Below are 19,341 nucleotides of genomic sequence, written 5' to 3' on the forward strand. Positions count from 1 at the left end.
GATTGCTATTAATAGAACCACGAATGCTTTAAAGGAAAGACTACCAAAAGGACAATTAATAGAGTCACGGTTGCTTTAAAAGAAGGACTACTAATAGGTTTTTATATAGATTCCCTATTGCTTTATAAGAAGAATCATTAAAAGGACTATTACCACTGCCATGATTACATTAAGGAAGGACTGTTAATAGAGACATGATTGTTTTAAAAGAATTACTACTAAAAGGACTATTTATAGAACTAAGATTGCTTTAAAAGAACTTCTAAAAGGACAATTACTAGAACAATAATTGCTTTAAAAGAAGGACTACTTAAAGGACTATTAATAGAGCCCCGAATGCTTTAAAGGAAGGACTACTAATAGAGCTACGATTACTATTAATAGAGCTCCGATTGCTTTAAAGGAAAGACTACTAAAAGGACTATTAATAGAGCCACGGTTGCTTTAAAAGTAGGACTACTAATAGGTTTTTATAATGGACCATGATTGCTTTAAAAGATGGGCTACTAGGAAGAGTATTAATATAGCTACTATTGCTTTAAGAGAAGGTCTACTAAAAAGAATATTAAAAGAACTACGATTGCTATATAAGAATAGCCACTCAAAGGACTATAAGTACAGCCATGATTGCTTTAAAAGAAGGATTACTAAAAGAATTGTTAATAGAGCCATGATTGTTTAAATAGAAGGACTATGGAAAGGATTATTAATACAGATACGAATGCTTTAAAGGAAGGACTACTAATAGAGCTACGATTGCTATTAATAGAGCTACAAATGCTTTAAAGGAAAGACTACTAAAGGGACTACAAATAGGTTTTTATATAGAGCCACGATTGCTTTAAATGAAGGGCTACTAAAAGGACTATTAATAAAGCCACGATTGCTTTAAAAGAAGGACTACAAGAAGGACCACGATGGCTCTAAAAGAAAAACTACTAAAAGGACTATTAGTAGAGCCACTATTGCTTTAATAAAAAGACTAATAATAGAGCCACGATTACTTAAAAAGAAGAACTATTAGAACAACAATTGCTTTAAAAGTCGGACTACTTATAGGACTATTAATAGAGCTACGAATGCTTTAAAGGAAAGACTACCAAAAGGACAATTAATAGAGCCACGGTTGCTTTAAAAGAAGGACTACTAATAGGTTTTTATAAAGGACCCTATTTGCTTTAAAAGATGGGCTACTAGGAAGGCTATTAATATAGCTACGATTGCTTTAAAAGAAGGTCTACTAAAAGGAGTGTTAAAAGAGCTACGATTACTTTATAAGAAGAACCACTAAAAGGACTATTAGTACAGCCACGATTGCTTTAAAAGAAGGATTGCAAAAAGGATTGTTAATAGAGCCATGATTGCTTAAATAAAAGGACTATGGAAAGGATTATTAATACAGATACGAATGCTTTAAAGGAAGGACCATTAATAGAGCCACTAATGCTTTAAATTAAGGACTACTAAAAAAGCTACGAATGCTTTAAAGGAAAGACTACTAAAAGGACTACCAATTGGTTTTTATATAGAGCCACGATTGCTTTAAATGATGAGCTACTAAGAGGACTATTAATAAAGTCACGATTGCTCTAAAAGAAGAATTACTAACAGGACTATTCATAGAGCCACTATTGCTTTAATAGAAGGACTATTAATAGAGCTATTATTGCTTTAAAAGTAGGACTTCTTAATAAAACTTTGACTTAGCTATCTATGCCCTCTCTCTATTCATGTAAATTAGTATTAAAATCTTTTCATCATTTTAAAAATTATTGATTTACTTTTTATATTATCTAAATTCCCTGCTGTTGTCGTCAAATATCGTGTTAATAGTTTTATTTTAATATTTATTTAATTCTTTTGCAATTACCACACGACAACTACATAGTTAGTTGCAATGTATGTAGATAATAAAAATATTTTAAATTAGCAAAAGAAAAATGGAAAATTCCTATTTTTTAACAGCAAGCAGAAAAAATAGCATGAAAAATATTAATAACAATAATAGATAATTATTAAATGTCATTATTTTCATTCCTATTGTTAGCTGTTAGTTTTTGCATTATTTATTAAATGTATTGCCTGCATTAGAACACGTGTACTTTAGCTATTGCATACCTTAAGGCAGGCGTTTTATAAACAACACTGAGTTGGGATTGCTTCAACGTTAGTAAAATTAATAAAGCATGATAAAAATAATTTTGATTGTAATTTCTAAAATATTTAAAGGATTTTAATAAAATTTGGCACAATTAGATAAGAGATACCGCTGAATTTGTGGTTTAAATATTAGAGCTTAGAAATTACCAGGGACGGCGTTAAGAGGCGGCAAAGTAGAAAACCTCAGTTGTTAGATGACTAAAGAAAACTTTTCTTTTTTGTAGTTTTGCTGGGATTTCAAAGATTGGAGTCTACTGAGATAAGATAGAGCTACAATCCTTGTAGAAATTGAACACTATATCCTTCATTTTACCTTCCCAAGTGACCAAAAACTTCAATAAAAACAAACACTTGCTCATTTTATTTTATTAGTTTTATCGAAAAATATGTGTTTATTTTGAAAAAGTGTTAAGTAAAAAAAGTAGTTTTAGATAACATTTTTGATTAAATATGGAAATGTTGATTTTGCGCTTAAACAAAGCTTACGTTTGTTAGCATAATAATTCTAAAAAGTAATAAAAAACAAACATAATAATAAAAATATTTCTTTCTTTTTTTCTCATACAAAAGGGTAAAACAGTTTTCAGACCCACAACCAGAAGAAGAAAAAACGATCATTATATAAAACATTGCACGAACAAAAAGCATAATTTAAATCTTGGCAGACTTAGCCAAGTTCAATTGTTCGGTTAACATGCGACCAAAATCGGGATGAACCATGCTAAAGTTCTTGACAGCACGTTCTTGTATGAAGGTGCTGGCGTTCGACAAGTTACCAGCAATGTTGCTAACCAAACGTTTGCGAGCAGCATCATCCAAAACACGTACCCAAAACTCGGTAACTTGGCCGAAATTGTCCTCGGTATCACCGCTGCTGTAGCGATAGACATCACCGGCAACGGGGCATTTAGATTGTAGGCTTCTGGCGCGTTCGCTTTCCAAGGGACCAGAGAAGGAGTTGGGGTAATAGTTGGGGGCATTGCCTTGATTGTCGGTCACTGTCATGGGGCCATCACGTTGATAGTTCTTAACAGCCACACGGTAAGGACAGTTGACGGGTATTTGCAAGTAATTGGCACCCAAACGATGACGGTGAGTGTCGGAGTAAGAGAAGAGACGACCCTGCAACATCTTGTCGGGTGAAGGTTCAATACCAGGCACCAAATGAGCTGGACTGAAGGCAATCTGTTCGACCTCAGCAAAGTAATTGGTGGGATTACGATCAAGCACCATTTTACCCACTGGAATCAAGGGGAATTCCTTGTGAGACCATACCTTGGTTACATCGAAGGGATTGTATTTGAAAGTCTTGGCCTGTTCGTAGGTCATGACCTGAATATTCAAAGTCCAGCTGGGGAAATCACCAGCCTTAATGGCATTAAACAAATCGCGTATAGAATAGTCGGGATCTGAACCAGCCAAATCATCAGCTTTCTTAACATCCAAATTCTTAATGCCTTGATTGGATCTGAAGTGGAACTTAGCATAGATGGGTTCACCCTTGGCATTGATCAACTTAAAGGTGTGCGAGCCATAGCCATGCATAAAACGATAACCATCGGGAATACCACGATCCGAGAACAAGAAAGAAACTTGATGTGTAGACTCTGGACGCAAAGTAATAAAGTCCCAGAACATATCGGGATCCTTCAAATGAGTCTGAGGATTACGTTTTTGGGTATGAATAAAGCTGGGGAATAGGATGGGATCGCGAATAAAGAAGATGGGGGTATTATTGCCCACCAAATCCCAAACACCATCATCGGTATAGAATTTAACAGCAAAACCACGTGGATCACGAGCTGTATCGGCAGATCCACTTTCACCTCCCACCGTGGAGAAACGTATGGCCACGGGGGTACGTTTGCCCACCTTTTCGAATACCTTGGCTGCACAGTATTGGCTAATGTCGTGAGTCACCTCAAAATAACCAAAAGCACCAGCACCCTTGGCGTGCACTACACGTTCGGGGATACGTTCACGATCGAAATGAGACATTTCATCGAGAAATTGCACATCTTGTAGAAGCGCAGGACCACGAGGACCAACAGTCATAGTGGCATCTTTAATGCCTACAGGATTGCCGGCGGCAGTGGTGATGGCACCAGGGGGAGTCTGCAGAAAGAGAGAGAGAAAGAAGAGAAAATTAGAAAAGCTTATCAAACATGGTTTAAGTTTAAAGAAAAGGCATTGGATTTAAGAATCGTTTATAACATTATATATTACAAGAGTCCATACTTATGTTTTAAGTTAATTTAACTTTGATTATATAGAAGAAGTTGCTGCTTTAAATTTTTGATTCCAGTTTCTAAAGTCAGCGTCGTAATCAGTCTATCAAATGAAAGCACAAAATCGTGCATTAAGCAATCAATCGAAGGCTACTTGCTGAACGGTCTGAAGCTGATAATTTGAACATATTTTATATATTGCACAGTCTATTGAAGAAGTAATACTGAATAATCAATTGTTACAAACACAAGGAAATGCTTAACACTTGTCGATTAATGATAGCTAAATCGATACCAATCCACAGCAGACTTGTTGTAATCAATTGAATATTGAAAAATTCGACCGTGCCTTTGAAAGTTATTGACATCAAAGTTTTCTTTTAATGAACTACATAGTCTAACTTTCTATCTTTCAACCTTTCTATTATCTATTTATCTATCTATCTATCTATCTATCTATCTATCTATCTATCTATCTATCTATCTATCTAATCTATCTATCTATCCTATCTATCTATCTATCTATCTATCTATCTATCTATCTCTATCTATCTATCTATCTATCTATCTATCTATCTATCTATCTATCTATCTATCTATCTATCTATCTATCTATCTATCTATCTATCTATCTATCTATCTATCTATCTATCTATCTATCTATCTATCTATCTATCTATCTATCTATCTATCTATCTATCTATCTATCTATCTATCTATCTATCTATCTATCTATCTATCTATCTATCTATCTATCTATCTATCTATCTATCTATCTATCTATCTATCTATCTATCTATCTATCTATCTATCTATCTATCTATCTATCTATCTATCTATCTATCTATCTATCTATCTATCTATCTATCTATCTATCTATCTATCTATCTATCTATCTATCTATCTATCTATCTATCTATCTATCTATCTATCTATCTATCTATCTATCTATCTATCTATCTATCTATCTATCTATCTATCTATCTATCTATCTATCTATCTATCTATCTATCTATCTATCTATCTATCTATCTATCTATCTATCTATCTATCTATCTATCTATCTATCTATCTATCTATCTATCTATCTATCTATCTATCTATCTATCTATCTATCTATCTATCTATCTATCTATCTATCTATCTATCTATCTATCTATCTATCTATCTATCTATCTATCTATCTATCTATCTATCTATCTATCTATCTATCTATCTATCTATCTATCTATCTATCTATCTATCTATCTATCTATCTATCTATCTATCTATCTATCTATCTATCTATCTATCTATCTATCTATCTATCTATCTATCTATCTATCTATCTATCTATCTATCTATCTATCTATCTATCTATCTATCTATCTCTATCTATCTATCTATCTATCTATCTATCTATCTATCTATCTATCTATCTATCTATCTATCTATCTATCTATCTATCTATCTATCTATCTATCTTTCTATCTATCTATCTATCTATCTATCTATCTATCTATCTATCTATCTATCTATCTATCGATCTATCTATCTATCTATCTATCTATCTATCTATCTATCTATCTATCTATCTTATCTATCTATCGATCATCTATCTATCTATCTATCTAATCTATCTATCTAATCTATCTATCCTATCTATCTTATCTATCTATCTATCTATCTATCTATCTATCTATCTATCTATCATTATCTCTCTGTTTATTATAAATGAATTAAAAGATAATTAAAATAATTACATTACAAATTAAAGTTAAAACAAAAAGCTCAGGATTCACATAAAAGGGTTTGCAAATTTTAAAGTAACAATTACAACAAGTTTTATTTTAAACGAGCCTAATAAAATTCTTAACAAAACAAAGTTTTACATTCATTTCACAATTTAAAGTTAAAATGACAAATCATTTTAAAGTTGTTACGATACCAAAATGAAAATCATTAAAATTTACTTAACTAATTAACGTCAACCATAAAAAAATTAACTAGAGTACAGCACAGTTATTTTGCATTATAAAAAATTACATAAAAAATATCAAATACTAAATGCACACAATTCCAAAGTTTCAAATTAAACATATATTTAGTAAATTTTATATAAAAAACGTTGCTCCAAATCCCCTCTGGCCATTTTTAAATTATCACGTATTTTAATTAGCAAAACCAAAAGTAAATTGAATGCACTTACATATTTAAATTAAATTTAGCAAAATAAACAAATAAATATTTAATTTACTAAAGAAAAAAGATCATTGCCAAATCCTGTTTTTTCCAAAAAAAAAAAAAATCGAAAAAAAACACGTTCTTCAAATTGTCTTTGTTTAGAATTTTTACACTTCGGAATATATTAAACAGTTTTGATAATTTTTTGACAGTTTTAATTTATTGTTATTTTGGTTGCATGTTTCAAAAGTTTGGCAATTTATTGATAACATAGAAAGGTGTACAATATCTCACCTTACCCAATTAAAATTATATTTGAAACCTATGAACTGTTATAATTTATTTGCTGATAATAAGGGTTAAGGCCTGTCTTTTTAATAATAGAAATCTATAAAGACACGTTTCTTATCTAAAATGTTTGTGCTAATTACCAGGTAAATTTCCACAAACATTTCCATTTTTAATACACAATTAAACAAAACAAAATTTCTTAATAAATCTTTCAAACTAAGGAATAATCTCAAATATTCAACACTCTAAACGAGCTGCCTTATCATTCCTCTCTCCACTAAACTGCTTTATCCACAGTTCACAGCAGTTTCAATTGGTTGATACTTCAAAATATAAAAAATGAGATAGGCTGTTATTTTTTTTATTAAACATTTGATGTTGTACAATCCATCACAGTTGCCTTATCATTCATCTTTCCACTAAACTGTTAAACTGTTTTATCAACTTTTCACAGTAGCTTTAATCGATTAATTCTTCAATATGTAATGAAGCAACTTCAATCGTTCTTTAATGAATTGATTTTGCTTGATCATCCAAGGGAATTTGAACCCTTACCTGTCGTTGGTGTATTGAACATTAGATAAGACCACCTCTTTTTATTAAACAGCAATATTGGACAAACTATCCTGAGTTACCTGTGGTAAGCCAAACTGTAGTTGAGGTAATCGAATAAATCTTACGAATATCAATTCGGGAGTGAACTAAACTAGAACTGAACTAGAACTCAATTTGATCTCAACTAGAATTCAAATAGAACTCAACTAGAACTGAACTAGAAATGAACTAGAACTGAACGAGAACTGAACTAGAACTGAACTAGAACTGAACTAGAACTGAACTAGAACTGAACTAGAACTGAACTAGAACTGAACTAGAACTGAACTAGAACTGAACTAGAACTGAACTAGAACTGAACTAGAACTGAACTAGAACTGAACTAGAACTGAACTAGAACTGACTAGAACTGAACTAGACTGAACTAGAACTGAACTAGAACTGAAACTAGAACTGAACTAGAACTGAACTAGAACTGAACTAGAACTGAACTAGAACTGAACTAGAACTAGAACTGAACTAGAACTGAACTAGAACTGAACTAGAACTGAACTAGAACTGAACTAGAACTGAACTAGAACTGAACTAGAACTGAACTAGAACTGAACTAGAACTGAACTAGAACTGAACTAGAACTGAACTAGAACTGAACTAGAACTGAACTAGAACTGAACTAGAACTGAACTAGAACTGAACTAGAACTGAACTAGAACTGAACTAGAACTGAACTAGAACTGAACTAGAACTGAACTAGAACTGAACTAGAACTGAACTAGAACTGAACTATAACTGAACTAGAACTGAACTAAACTGAACTAGAACTGAACTAGAACTGAACTAGAACTGAATTAGAACTGAACTAGAACTGAACTAGAACTGAACTAGAACTGAACTAGAACTGAACTAGAACTGAACTAGAACTGAACTAGAACTGAACTAGAACTGAACTAGAACTGAACTAGAACTGAACTAGAACTGAACTAGAACAGGACTAGAACTGAACTAGAACTGAACTAGAACTGAACTAGAACTGAACTAGAACTGAACTAGAACTGAACTAGAACAGGACTAGAACTGAACTAGAACTGAACTAGAACTGAACTAGAACTGAACTAGAACTGAACTAGAACTGAACTAGAACTGAACTAGAACTGAACTAGAACTGAACTAGAACTGAACTAGAACTGAACTAGAACTGAACTAGAACTGAACTAGAACTGAACTAGAACTGAACTAGAACTGAACTAGAACTGAACTAGAACTGAACTAGAACTGAACTAGAACTGAACTAGAACTGAACTAGAACTGAACTAGAACTGAACTAGAACTGAACTAGAACTGAACTAGAACTGAACTAGAACTGAACTAGAACTGAACTAGAACTGAACTAGAACTGAACTAGAACTGAACTAGAACTGAACTAGAACTGAACTAGAACTGAACTAGAACTGAACTAGAACTGAACTGGAACTGAACTGGAAACTGAACTGGAACCGAACTGGAACTGAACTAAAACTGAACTAGAACTGAATTAAAACTGAACTGAGCAAAGACAATAAAAAATTGAACGTATCACAAGTTCTCCATGGAAATTTTGAGGAAATTCTTGTGGTATGAAAAGCTTTCATAAGTCCTCAACAAACTCTAATACTGAAAATACTTACATTTTTAAAGATCTTTAGTTGCAACATTTCCCTAAAGTCTACTCATCTGAATATTGAAGCTAATAACTGGGTAGTTAAAAACCGCAAAAGTTTCCATTACAGAAATGGAAACAGGAAACTGGATTTTGAATTTGCCTGGTGAATTTGCGAAGCTTTTCGAGGTACTTTATGATTAATTGTTAATGAAATTTTGAAAATCTTGGATTTGAAGATTTGATTACATGTTTTTTATGAAATTTTTACAGATCATGCACTGCGACGAGTTACTCTAAGAGATTAGAGCAAAAAAATCACATCATTAGATTTTTCTAGAAACCTGCCACGATCAAAAAATCCAAGCAATTCTAAAAACCTTGTTAAATATTGTTCAACAATTTTGCAGTCAATGTTAAAAGTAGTCTCCCAACAATGAATGGAAAAGTTTATGAATTCAACAAAAAACAATAACAACAAATCAAAAACCCTGATTTCACAAAAATACATTCGCATATAGTACTCAGTAAATCGACAATTTATTTAGAAACTCTTAACAAATGTTGTAAGTTAAGTTTTTGTTGTTGTTGTTGTTGTTGATTTGTTGCTGAGAAACGTGAGTGGCAAGTTTGAATAACGCAATATTTTAGTGCAAACAAATTAAAAAAAAATCCAGCTTTCCAAGGAGACGAAAAGAGGAGGGAATGGTTGAACTAACCTAATGTTAATAGATACTTTTAAACCACAACAACGACAAAGTAACACTACAAATATGCCTCTAAAAAAAGCCTTCATAGCAAGCAATGAAGTGTGGCATAGTTATTTTTTGTCTTGTTTTTTTTTTTTTTTTATTTATTTATTTATATAATTCTTTTTAAATGCAACTGCAACAGACAAAGTCAATAAACTTTGTTGAGTTGAGTGTGCAAAGCAAACAGTAACAATTATTAAAAACCAGCTTTGAAGTTGTTTTTTAAAGGAAAATAAAAAGAAAAGGCAAACAAAAGAATATAAGAGATTATTGCATAGAGAAGTTCGCGTTAACTAAAGCAAAAATATACAAGTTTAAACATCTTCCTGTTTAGTTTCTTTAATTTGCCGTTTTAGGAAGAATATATTACAAATGATTAGATAAGAAAGAAAGCAATTAATTGACGTATTGTATATATTAAGTAGAGTGACAAGTAGTTTTACATATTGGAGATTGGTAAGGCGTACGCATTACTTTTGGCTTTTAGGAGTTATAGGAGCCAAGAGACTTTAATGGACATTCTCCATGTAGTATTGAAGAAATTGTGAACTAGAACTGAACTAGAACTGAACTAGAACTGAACTAGAACTGTACTAGAACTGTACTAGAACTGTACTAGAACTGAACTAGAACTGAACTAGAACTGAACTAGAATTGAACTAGAACTGAACTAGAACTGAACTAGAACTGAACTAGAACTGAACTAGAACTGAACTAGAACTGAACTAGAACTGAACTAGAACTGAACTAGAACTGAACTAGAACTGAACTAGAACTGAACTAGAACTGAACTAGAACTGAACTAGAACTGAACTAGAACTGAACTAGAACTGAACTAGAACTGAACTAGAACTGAACTAGAACTGAACTAGAACTGAACTAGAACTGAACTAGAACTGAACTAGAACTGAACTAGAACTGAACTAGAACTGAACTAGAACTGAACTAGAACTGAACTAGAACTGAACTAGAACTGAACTAGAACTGAACTAGAACTGAACTAGAACTGAACTAGAACTGAACTAGAACTGAACTAGAACTGAACTAGAACTGAACTAGAACTGAACTAGAACTGAACTAGAACTGAACTAGAACTGAACTAGAACTGAACTAGAACTGAACTAGAACTGAACTAGAATTGAACTAGAACTGAACTAGAACTGAACGAAAAAGAACGAAACTGAACTAGAACTGAACTAGAACTGAACTAGAACTGAACTAGAACTGAACTAGAACTGAACTAGAACTGAACTAGAACTGAACTAGAACTAAACTAGAACTGAACTAGAACTGAACTAGAACTGAACTAGAACTGAACTAGAACTGAACTAGAACTGAACTAGAACTGAACTAGAACTGAACTAGAACTGAACTAGAACTAAACTAGAACTGAACTAGAACTGAACTAGAACTGAACTAGAACTGAACTAGAACTGAACTAGAACTGAACTAGAACTGAACTAGAACTGAACTAGAACTGAACTTGAACTAGAACTGAACTAGAACTGAACTAGAACTGAACTAGAACTGAACTTGAACTAGAACTGAACTAGAACTGAACTAGAACTGAACTAGAACTGAACTTGAACTAGAACTGAACTAGAACTGAACTAAAACTGAACTAAAACTGAACTAAAACTGAACTAAAACTGAACTAAACTGAACTAAAACTGAACTAGAACTGAACTAGAACTGAACTAGAACTGAACTAGAACTGAACTAGAACTGAACTAGAACTGAACTAGAACTGAACTAGAACTGAACTAGAACTGAACTAGAACTGAACTAGAACTGAACTAGAACTGAACTAGAACTGAACTAGAACTGAACTAGAACTGAACTAGAACTGAACTAGAACTGAACTAGAACTGAACTAGAACTGAACTAGAACTGAACTAGAACTGAACTAGAACTGAACTAGAACTGAACTAGAACTGAACTAGAACTGAACTAGAACTGAACTAGAACTGAACTAGAACTGAACTAGAACTGAACTAGAACTGAACTAGAACTGACTAGAACTGAACTAGAACTGAACTAGAACTGAACTAGAACTGAACTAGAACTGAACTAGAACTGAACTAGAACTGAACTAGAACTGAACTAGAACTGAACTAGAACTGAACTAGAACTAGAAACTGAACTAGAACTGAACTAGAACTGAACTAGAACTGAACTAGAACTGAACTAGAACTGAACTAGAACTGAACTAGAACTGAACTAGAACTGAACTAGAACTGAACTAGAACTGAACTAGAACTGAACTAGAACTGAACTAGAACAGAACTAAAAACTGAACTAGATATTCGAGGAAATTTTTAATTTTGTTTATGTTTAATTTTAAACATTCTTTGTTTACATTTTTTACATACACACATTTGTTTACCCACTGCATTATCATTATTGTTATTATTTTTATAACAAAACTTATCAATTCAGTTCGTGTATTTGTTTTAATTAATTGCCAATCCCCGCTGCTACTACCAGATGACTTAATTAACTAAACATAACATAACTTCTGCCAGTTGCTAAGTACCAATTATTACTTTAGAAAAAGATCGATCGAATGACTGAAAATTCTAAAAAGTATTTGTAATTTGTACTATATAAACTTCTCAGAGAACTCTCCCATTTCTTATTGTTAAGTTTTGCCCCCATTGTGCAATATCTACTGCTGCTGCTGCTACGCTTTAGATAATTTGTTTATTTCTCTTCTTATCAATCCTAGTGGGAGATTGTATTCTGTGTATTAATTAGTTTGGGTAGGGATTGTTATTTTTATAAATAAAAATAACATTTTTTGTAAACATGTACTAAATGCAAATTAAAAAATAGTTTTTTTAAAAAACAAAACAAATGACAATTACTATGTACATTTAGTAATTTTTTTATCTATTATAATTTACTATTGTTAGTAATTTATAATGAATCTTAAGATTTTGAATTTCACCAGATGAATGCTTAGTTTCTAAGCGTGAAAAAAGAACACGTATTTTAGAAATAATTAGAAAAAGAAATTAGTAAAAAGTGCGTCGTAGTTGTTGTGAAAGGAGAATAGTTAATCAATTTGTTATAAAAATAGAAAATGTTGTGAAATTATTAGGAAGATTATAAAAGAAGTAGAAAATACTAAAATTATAACAAGTTTTTAGAGAAATTTCAAGTTTAAAAAAATATTTTCTATTTTCTTTCTTAGAAACTCCTAAGAAAATTTATTTGTCTTATTTGGCAAAAAGTCTTTTACAATTTTTAACTGTATTAAAAATTGTATATATTTTTAAAGAAAAGACATAATTTCCTATCCAATGATATATAATATATATATTTTAACTTTTCCTCCAGTCAAATAAATGGATTCAAAATTAGCTATCTGCAGGAAATTTCCTTAATTGTACAGTTTTATCATAAACTGCTTGTTATTCCTTCGAATACTACATTACCATAACATTACTGTTGTCATTCCTTCAAATACAACATTACCATTACATTACTGTTGTATCAAACACTGCCTTGTTGACTATACAAGAAACAGGAGAGCGCCTATTGTACCGTTGTACCGATCACTGTTTTACCTAACAAACATGAAATCAAGTTGAATTTAATTACTGCGATTTGTTGCTTTTGGAATTGTATCTAAATAATAGGGAACAAATTAGACTTATTATATATCATTGGATAGGAAATTGTGTCTACTTTTCGAAAATCTTCAAATTACTTAATAATTACAATATTTATGGAAGACTTTTTGTGAAATAAAACAAACAAGTTTTCTGTTTTTATTATATAGTTTACAATTGAACAAAACTCTCATATACACTGCCTTGCCGGCAAGAAAACAAGAGATCAAACTGTCATTACTGGTTATGATAGTGTTATACCAACCACTGCTTTATCTATTAAGCATAAAATTAAGTTAAATTTATATTACATCCCATTGCTGACTTTGAATCTTTCAATTTAAGCCGTTTTAAAGAAAAATTATACATATTATATATCGTTGGATAGGAAATTGCGTCTACTTTCTAATAATATATAAAATACTTAATAATTATATAAATCATTAAAGACTTTTAGAAAAACAAAAATTTTACTATTGGTTTTTCGTTCTTAAAGTTGTAAATTGTCTAAAGAATACACTTTTCTATAGAATTTTGTCTAATGAATATACCTTTCTATAGAAAATTATCTAAAAAAGACACTTTTGTACAGAAATTTATCAAAGGAAACATCTTTCTTTAGAAAATTATCCACAAAAGAAACTTTTATATAGAAAATTATCTAAAAAGAGATTTTGTTATGAAAAATTTTCAATTTAAGCTATAAATTTGAATTTTTTTCTTAAAGTAAATACAAAATATTTTTTAATAAGCCATTTTCAGACCTCTTCATCTTTAGGTCAATTTATTCCACTTCAAACTTAGACAAATTTTATTAAAATTTTGTAATCGATTTAAACATTTTAGGTTGGTTTTTTGTTTTGCTGGGTTATTTATAAATTCAGACAAAAACAAAATATTTTTTTTCTTTTTTAGCCGGCAAGTTAATTTGTTAATTTTTTTATTTATTATATATTATCGCATATTGCTTATACATATGTACATATATTGAGTATAAAAGAGAATGTGCAATGACTTTGTGTTTTTAAAAATATATATTTTTTTAAATAAAAATATAATATAATGAGAGTGTGTACTCCAAATAATCTAAAAGCAAATAAAAAATACAATAAATATTGTATATATTATAGAACAGAGATAAATCTGTTGGCAAAACAAAAGCAAAATAATTAAATAATATATTATAAAATTTTTATAGTATATTAAGGGAAAGGAGAAGAAATTGTAACCAAACAATGGTGAAATTTTTAAAATTTACAAATTTTTTATAATAGAGAGCTATTATTTATTGTTTAGTTAACATTTTAATTGTTTTAGTCAGTCGTATAGTAAATGTTTATTATTAACACTTTTTTACATTTGAAGAGACAATGATTTAATTACAAAAAATGTTTTTAGTTTTCTAAATTAAAATTTGCAATAAAATACGTCATTTCTTTATAAAAAAATCGAATGACAGCATATAATTTTTTTATATTGGAATGTTGTTAACAAAAATTGGTTTAAAAACTCTTTATTTGCGTTATTGTTTTAAAATCTATAAAGAAATAATATTTTCTTAAAAATTTCTCTATATATCAGTAAAATTTTATTAAAAATGTTGAAAGATGTAATCAAAATATCTTTAAATTTGATCATTTAACCTAAAATTTAACAGTTTTCTAACGTTTTTTGCTTATAAGCGTATTTTTCTAAAATAAAATCTTGACATTACTGGCTACAGGACAAAACCGTTATAAAGCCGGTAGTACAGTTTACAATAATAAACTGCAATATCATTAGAGAAGCATTGCTATCATTGATAATTATATATGATCTACTAAGTGGAAATGTTGACATTAGTGGCTACAGGACAAAACCGTTATAAAGCCGGTAGTACAGTTTAGAATAACAAACTGCAATATCATTAGAGAAGTGTTGCTATCATTGATAACTTTATATGATCTACTAAGTAAAAAAGTTGACATAACTGGCTGCAGGACAAAACAGTTATAAAGCCGGTATTACAGTTTACAATAACAAACTGCAATATCATTAGGCAAGTGTTGCTAACATTCACAACTTTAGAGCAGATTTTCTTTAATACTGAAGTTATTCTCAAAAAATTTAAGTTATTTTGTGTTGCAAATATAATTTTAAATATTTTACAAAGGATTTCGGCCAAACCGCCTCTAATGGAGACTATATATAACCAATAATTTTAAAAAATATATATTATTTTAAAGTCCTCTATGAATTTAATTTTAATATAAGGATTTATTGATATATGAAAACAACATGAAATTTCCTATCTATTGATATATAATTCATTTCATTTATCTCTTCTAAGTGTTAAGTTATTGCGGATATAACTTTTACACTTTAAAAAGTTAAAAAACCCTAGAAAAATATAAACTATCATCATTACAAATTAATAATAATACTTTTAATAATTACATGTATCATCCAACACCTGTTAATTGAAAAAAACTGATTTATTAAATTGTTAATATTATGAAATAATAAACATTTTATTTTGTTGTAATTACAACGCCTTGATTTAACAATTAACTTATGTTAAGTGTTTTATAAAGTTAATTTTCAATTACAAAAAACAAACATTTTATGCTTTATTAAAACACAAAATTGAATTGTAAAGATGATTCATTAATAATGATTTTCATTATAATTGCTCTTTGCTGGAAAAAGATTTCAGGGTTTCTTTAATTAAAAACAAAGGAAACCTTGTAAAATTTAGCAAATTAAAGCATATATTATAGTAATTAGAACTTTAATTATAATAAAAAACATTAAAAGCAGGAAAAACATAAGTTAGTTTCCTTTAAAAATGAGTAATTACTTTGAGGCGAAGAAAATTTTGTTTAAAAAATAATTACTAATTGGAAATTGTAAACAATGGAAATTAAATAAATTAATTTTTGTTATATTTCAATTTAAGGGTAATTATTTGTTTTTTAACTTCAAAATAAAATTAAATTTTAAACAAATTATTTCATTATTACCAATTAAACACATTTTAGTGTAAAGTTTTTTTAAATGTTTAAAGATATTATCAACTTACAATTATAATTTATGAGTTGATTAACTTTATATAAAAGTTTAATTTGCTTTACACTTGAAATTATCAAATTAAATTAGAGAAATGAGTCAAATATCTAAGAAATTTTAAGAAATATTATTTTTTATTAAAGAATACACTTTTTTAATAGAAATTTATCTTAGGAAAACACATTTTTATATAGAAATTGTATAATAAAGGCCATTTTTAAACAAAAATTGTATAAAAGAGAAATTTGTTTATAGAAAATTGTCTAAAAAGAATATTTTCTATAGAAAATTGTCTAAGAAAGAAACTTTTCTACACAAATTGTATAAGGAAGTTATTTTTCTATAAAAATTATCAAAGAAAGAATGTTTTTTTAAGAGAATTGTTTAAGGAAGACACTTTAAAGAAATTTCTTTAAGTAGAAATTTTGTACACTTTTTTATAGAAAATCATCTAAGAATAAAAAATTTCTATTAGACGTTGTCTACGGAAAACATTTTTCTATAAAAATTTATCTAAGGAAGACATTTTTCTTTAGAAAATTATTTTAGAAAGTTTCATTTCTGTAGAATATAGTTTAAGTAAAACTCTTGAATTGAATTTTTTAAAGAAATTTATCTAAAAAAAGTAATATTTCTAATGAAAATGATTTATAAAGTAAATTTTCTGTAAAATATAGAAATTTATCTAATGAAGACACTTTTTTAAAGATTTTTTTTTAAGTTTGCACTTTTATATAGAAAATTATATTTAAAGACTTAAGAAATTTTTTACGTTTAAATATCTAATAATATTTTCTGCCAAAAATATGTCTATTCTCTTTATAATACCCTTATTATTCCACTTCTTATCTCTGTTTCAGTATTAATAATTAAGTAATTATTTCAATATTCATTAAATTGGTTTTTTATCATTGATCAAATTACTAAACAAAAAAATCAATATCTCTTATTTACAAATACTCACGTACATAGAAGAGAGTTAGAATTATAATACTAAAAGATTATATACAATTTATTTATAAATTTTATAGTTTTAAATGAAAAAAAAAAACATAATTAACTAAAAACAATTGTTTAATAGTTATAAGCTAATGTGAACCCAACAGCTGTTCTGTGTTATTTAAATAAAAACAACATATTTATGTTAATTTTTTTGCAATTTAAAGATTTTTTTACTCATGTGTTTTGAAAATGTATTGTGTAACCGATTTTTTTAAATAATTAGTGTTTTTTACAAAAAAATAACTATAATTCTGACTAATAACTTCTTTAATTTCTATATTATTGATTATTTCATTGATTTTATCTATTAATTTTAGTTATAATTAAATATTTGTTTAATTACAACTAATAATTGATATTATTTTTAATTATTTTAATTTTAACTTTTAATTTTAGATGTTAATAAGTTTAGATATGAAGTAAAATTTGATTAGACTATTAAAAATGATTTAATTTTCATGTTTTGTTAAAAAAAACACAAATTTGTTTAAACTTTTGTAGTAAATTTAATACATTTTTAAAGTTTTCTATATGTTATTGGGTTCAGAAAAATCTATGTGAGAAAAATTTGTAAAATGTTTGGGATTTGACGATTATTGTTCAAAATTTATGTTAATTTTTATAAAAAACAAAATTTTACTAAAATTTTACAAAATATTTAGTAGAACATAAATTTTACTAAATTACTGAGTTCTTTACTGAAAAAATAGGCATTACTGTCTTATTATTTTCAAATACTGTTATTTTCTTAAAGATTATTCATTAATTATTATTCAAAATTTATACTAATTTTCAAAAAGAAACTAAAAATTTACAAAATGTTTACAAAATATTCAGTAGAACATCAGATTTACTAATTTACAGCTTTTTTTACTGAAAAATAGGCATTACTGTCTTGCTATTTTTAAATTACTTTATTTTATTGGAGATTTAACGATTATTATTCAAAATTTATATTAATTTTCAAAAAGAAACCAAAATTTTACAAAATTTTTAGTAAAATATCAACTCTTATAGTCAAGTAGTAGTCATTACTGTTTATAGAGCAAAACAGTATTAAAGTCGATAGTGCCGTAGCTGACTGCATTATCACTAAGCAAACTTTTGACAGATGAAATGTGTTTTTGGCAAAATGGTGGATTGTTTAATATTTATTTTGGAAGATTGGCGAAAGGATATCAGCGCTCCTATGGTAAGTGGTTTGTTTCATATCAGCCTCTTTGGAAGGGGAAACTTACAGGCAGTTTATAGAAAAAGATGTATATACTGCAAGATAGAGAATTCAGGGCCTCCCACAAGTCTGCAAATTCTTAATAATTTCTATTGAAATACGAGAAGGAATTGTTGGAAAACCTACTCTGTGTTTATTCTGTTGGTTTTGGAATAATAGAAATTCATTCATTATTATATGGGTTTTTGTTTGGATGTTGCAAGATTGATATTAAGGCAACAAAAGTCCTTAAATAACAACGAAATAACTAATTTGGGGTGGTGCCTTTTGGAAAAGATACTTGCCTTAGATTATATGTCTATGGCATCTGCCGTAAATTATTATCCCTTGCAGAGAACACTATTAAATATATATAAAACCTAGTCTGCATTTCAGCAGGCGAATATTTTCAATTATTAAACTGGTTTGTTTGGATATCACGAGATTCCTAATCTAGTCAGAACTTAGGGATTCGCTTTGTCATATAAACGGAAGTTACTGTAAGAAGATGTACTACAGACCAGTATATTCATCTGTCTTATATAACTTGCTGAAGACGTAAATAAATGGAAAAACTAGACTGTCCGCTCGATAGTTGAATACGATTATTTGTGCAGGTTTGTTTCTCCCAATAATCAATATATTTAATATTCCTTATTAAAGAATACATCCATTTCAA

At 28.9% G+C, this 19,341-nt stretch overlaps 1 protein-coding gene across 1 annotated transcript in view; it reads right to left on the minus strand.

Moving 5' to 3' along the window:
- Positions 1 to 2,511: 2,511 nt before the first annotated feature.
- LOC119607354 (catalase) overlaps positions 2,512 to 19,341 on the minus strand; it is a 17,953-nt gene continuing 1,123 nt past the window's right edge. Inside the window, exon 3 of the mRNA XM_037961222.1 lies at positions 2,512 to 4,275. Coding sequence (XP_037817150.1) covers positions 2,812 to 4,275 — 1,464 coding nt within the window. The 3' untranslated portion in view covers positions 2,512 to 2,811. The remainder of the gene's footprint in view (positions 4,276 to 19,341) is intronic.

The sequence above is a fragment of the Lucilia sericata genome, unplaced genomic scaffold (genome assembly GCF_015586225.1).
Source record: "Lucilia sericata isolate MDLA Ls3-8-SP2 unplaced genomic scaffold, ASM1558622v1 Contig000689F_arrow, whole genome shotgun sequence".
NCBI lineage: Eukaryota > Metazoa > Arthropoda > Insecta > Diptera > Calliphoridae > Lucilia > Lucilia sericata.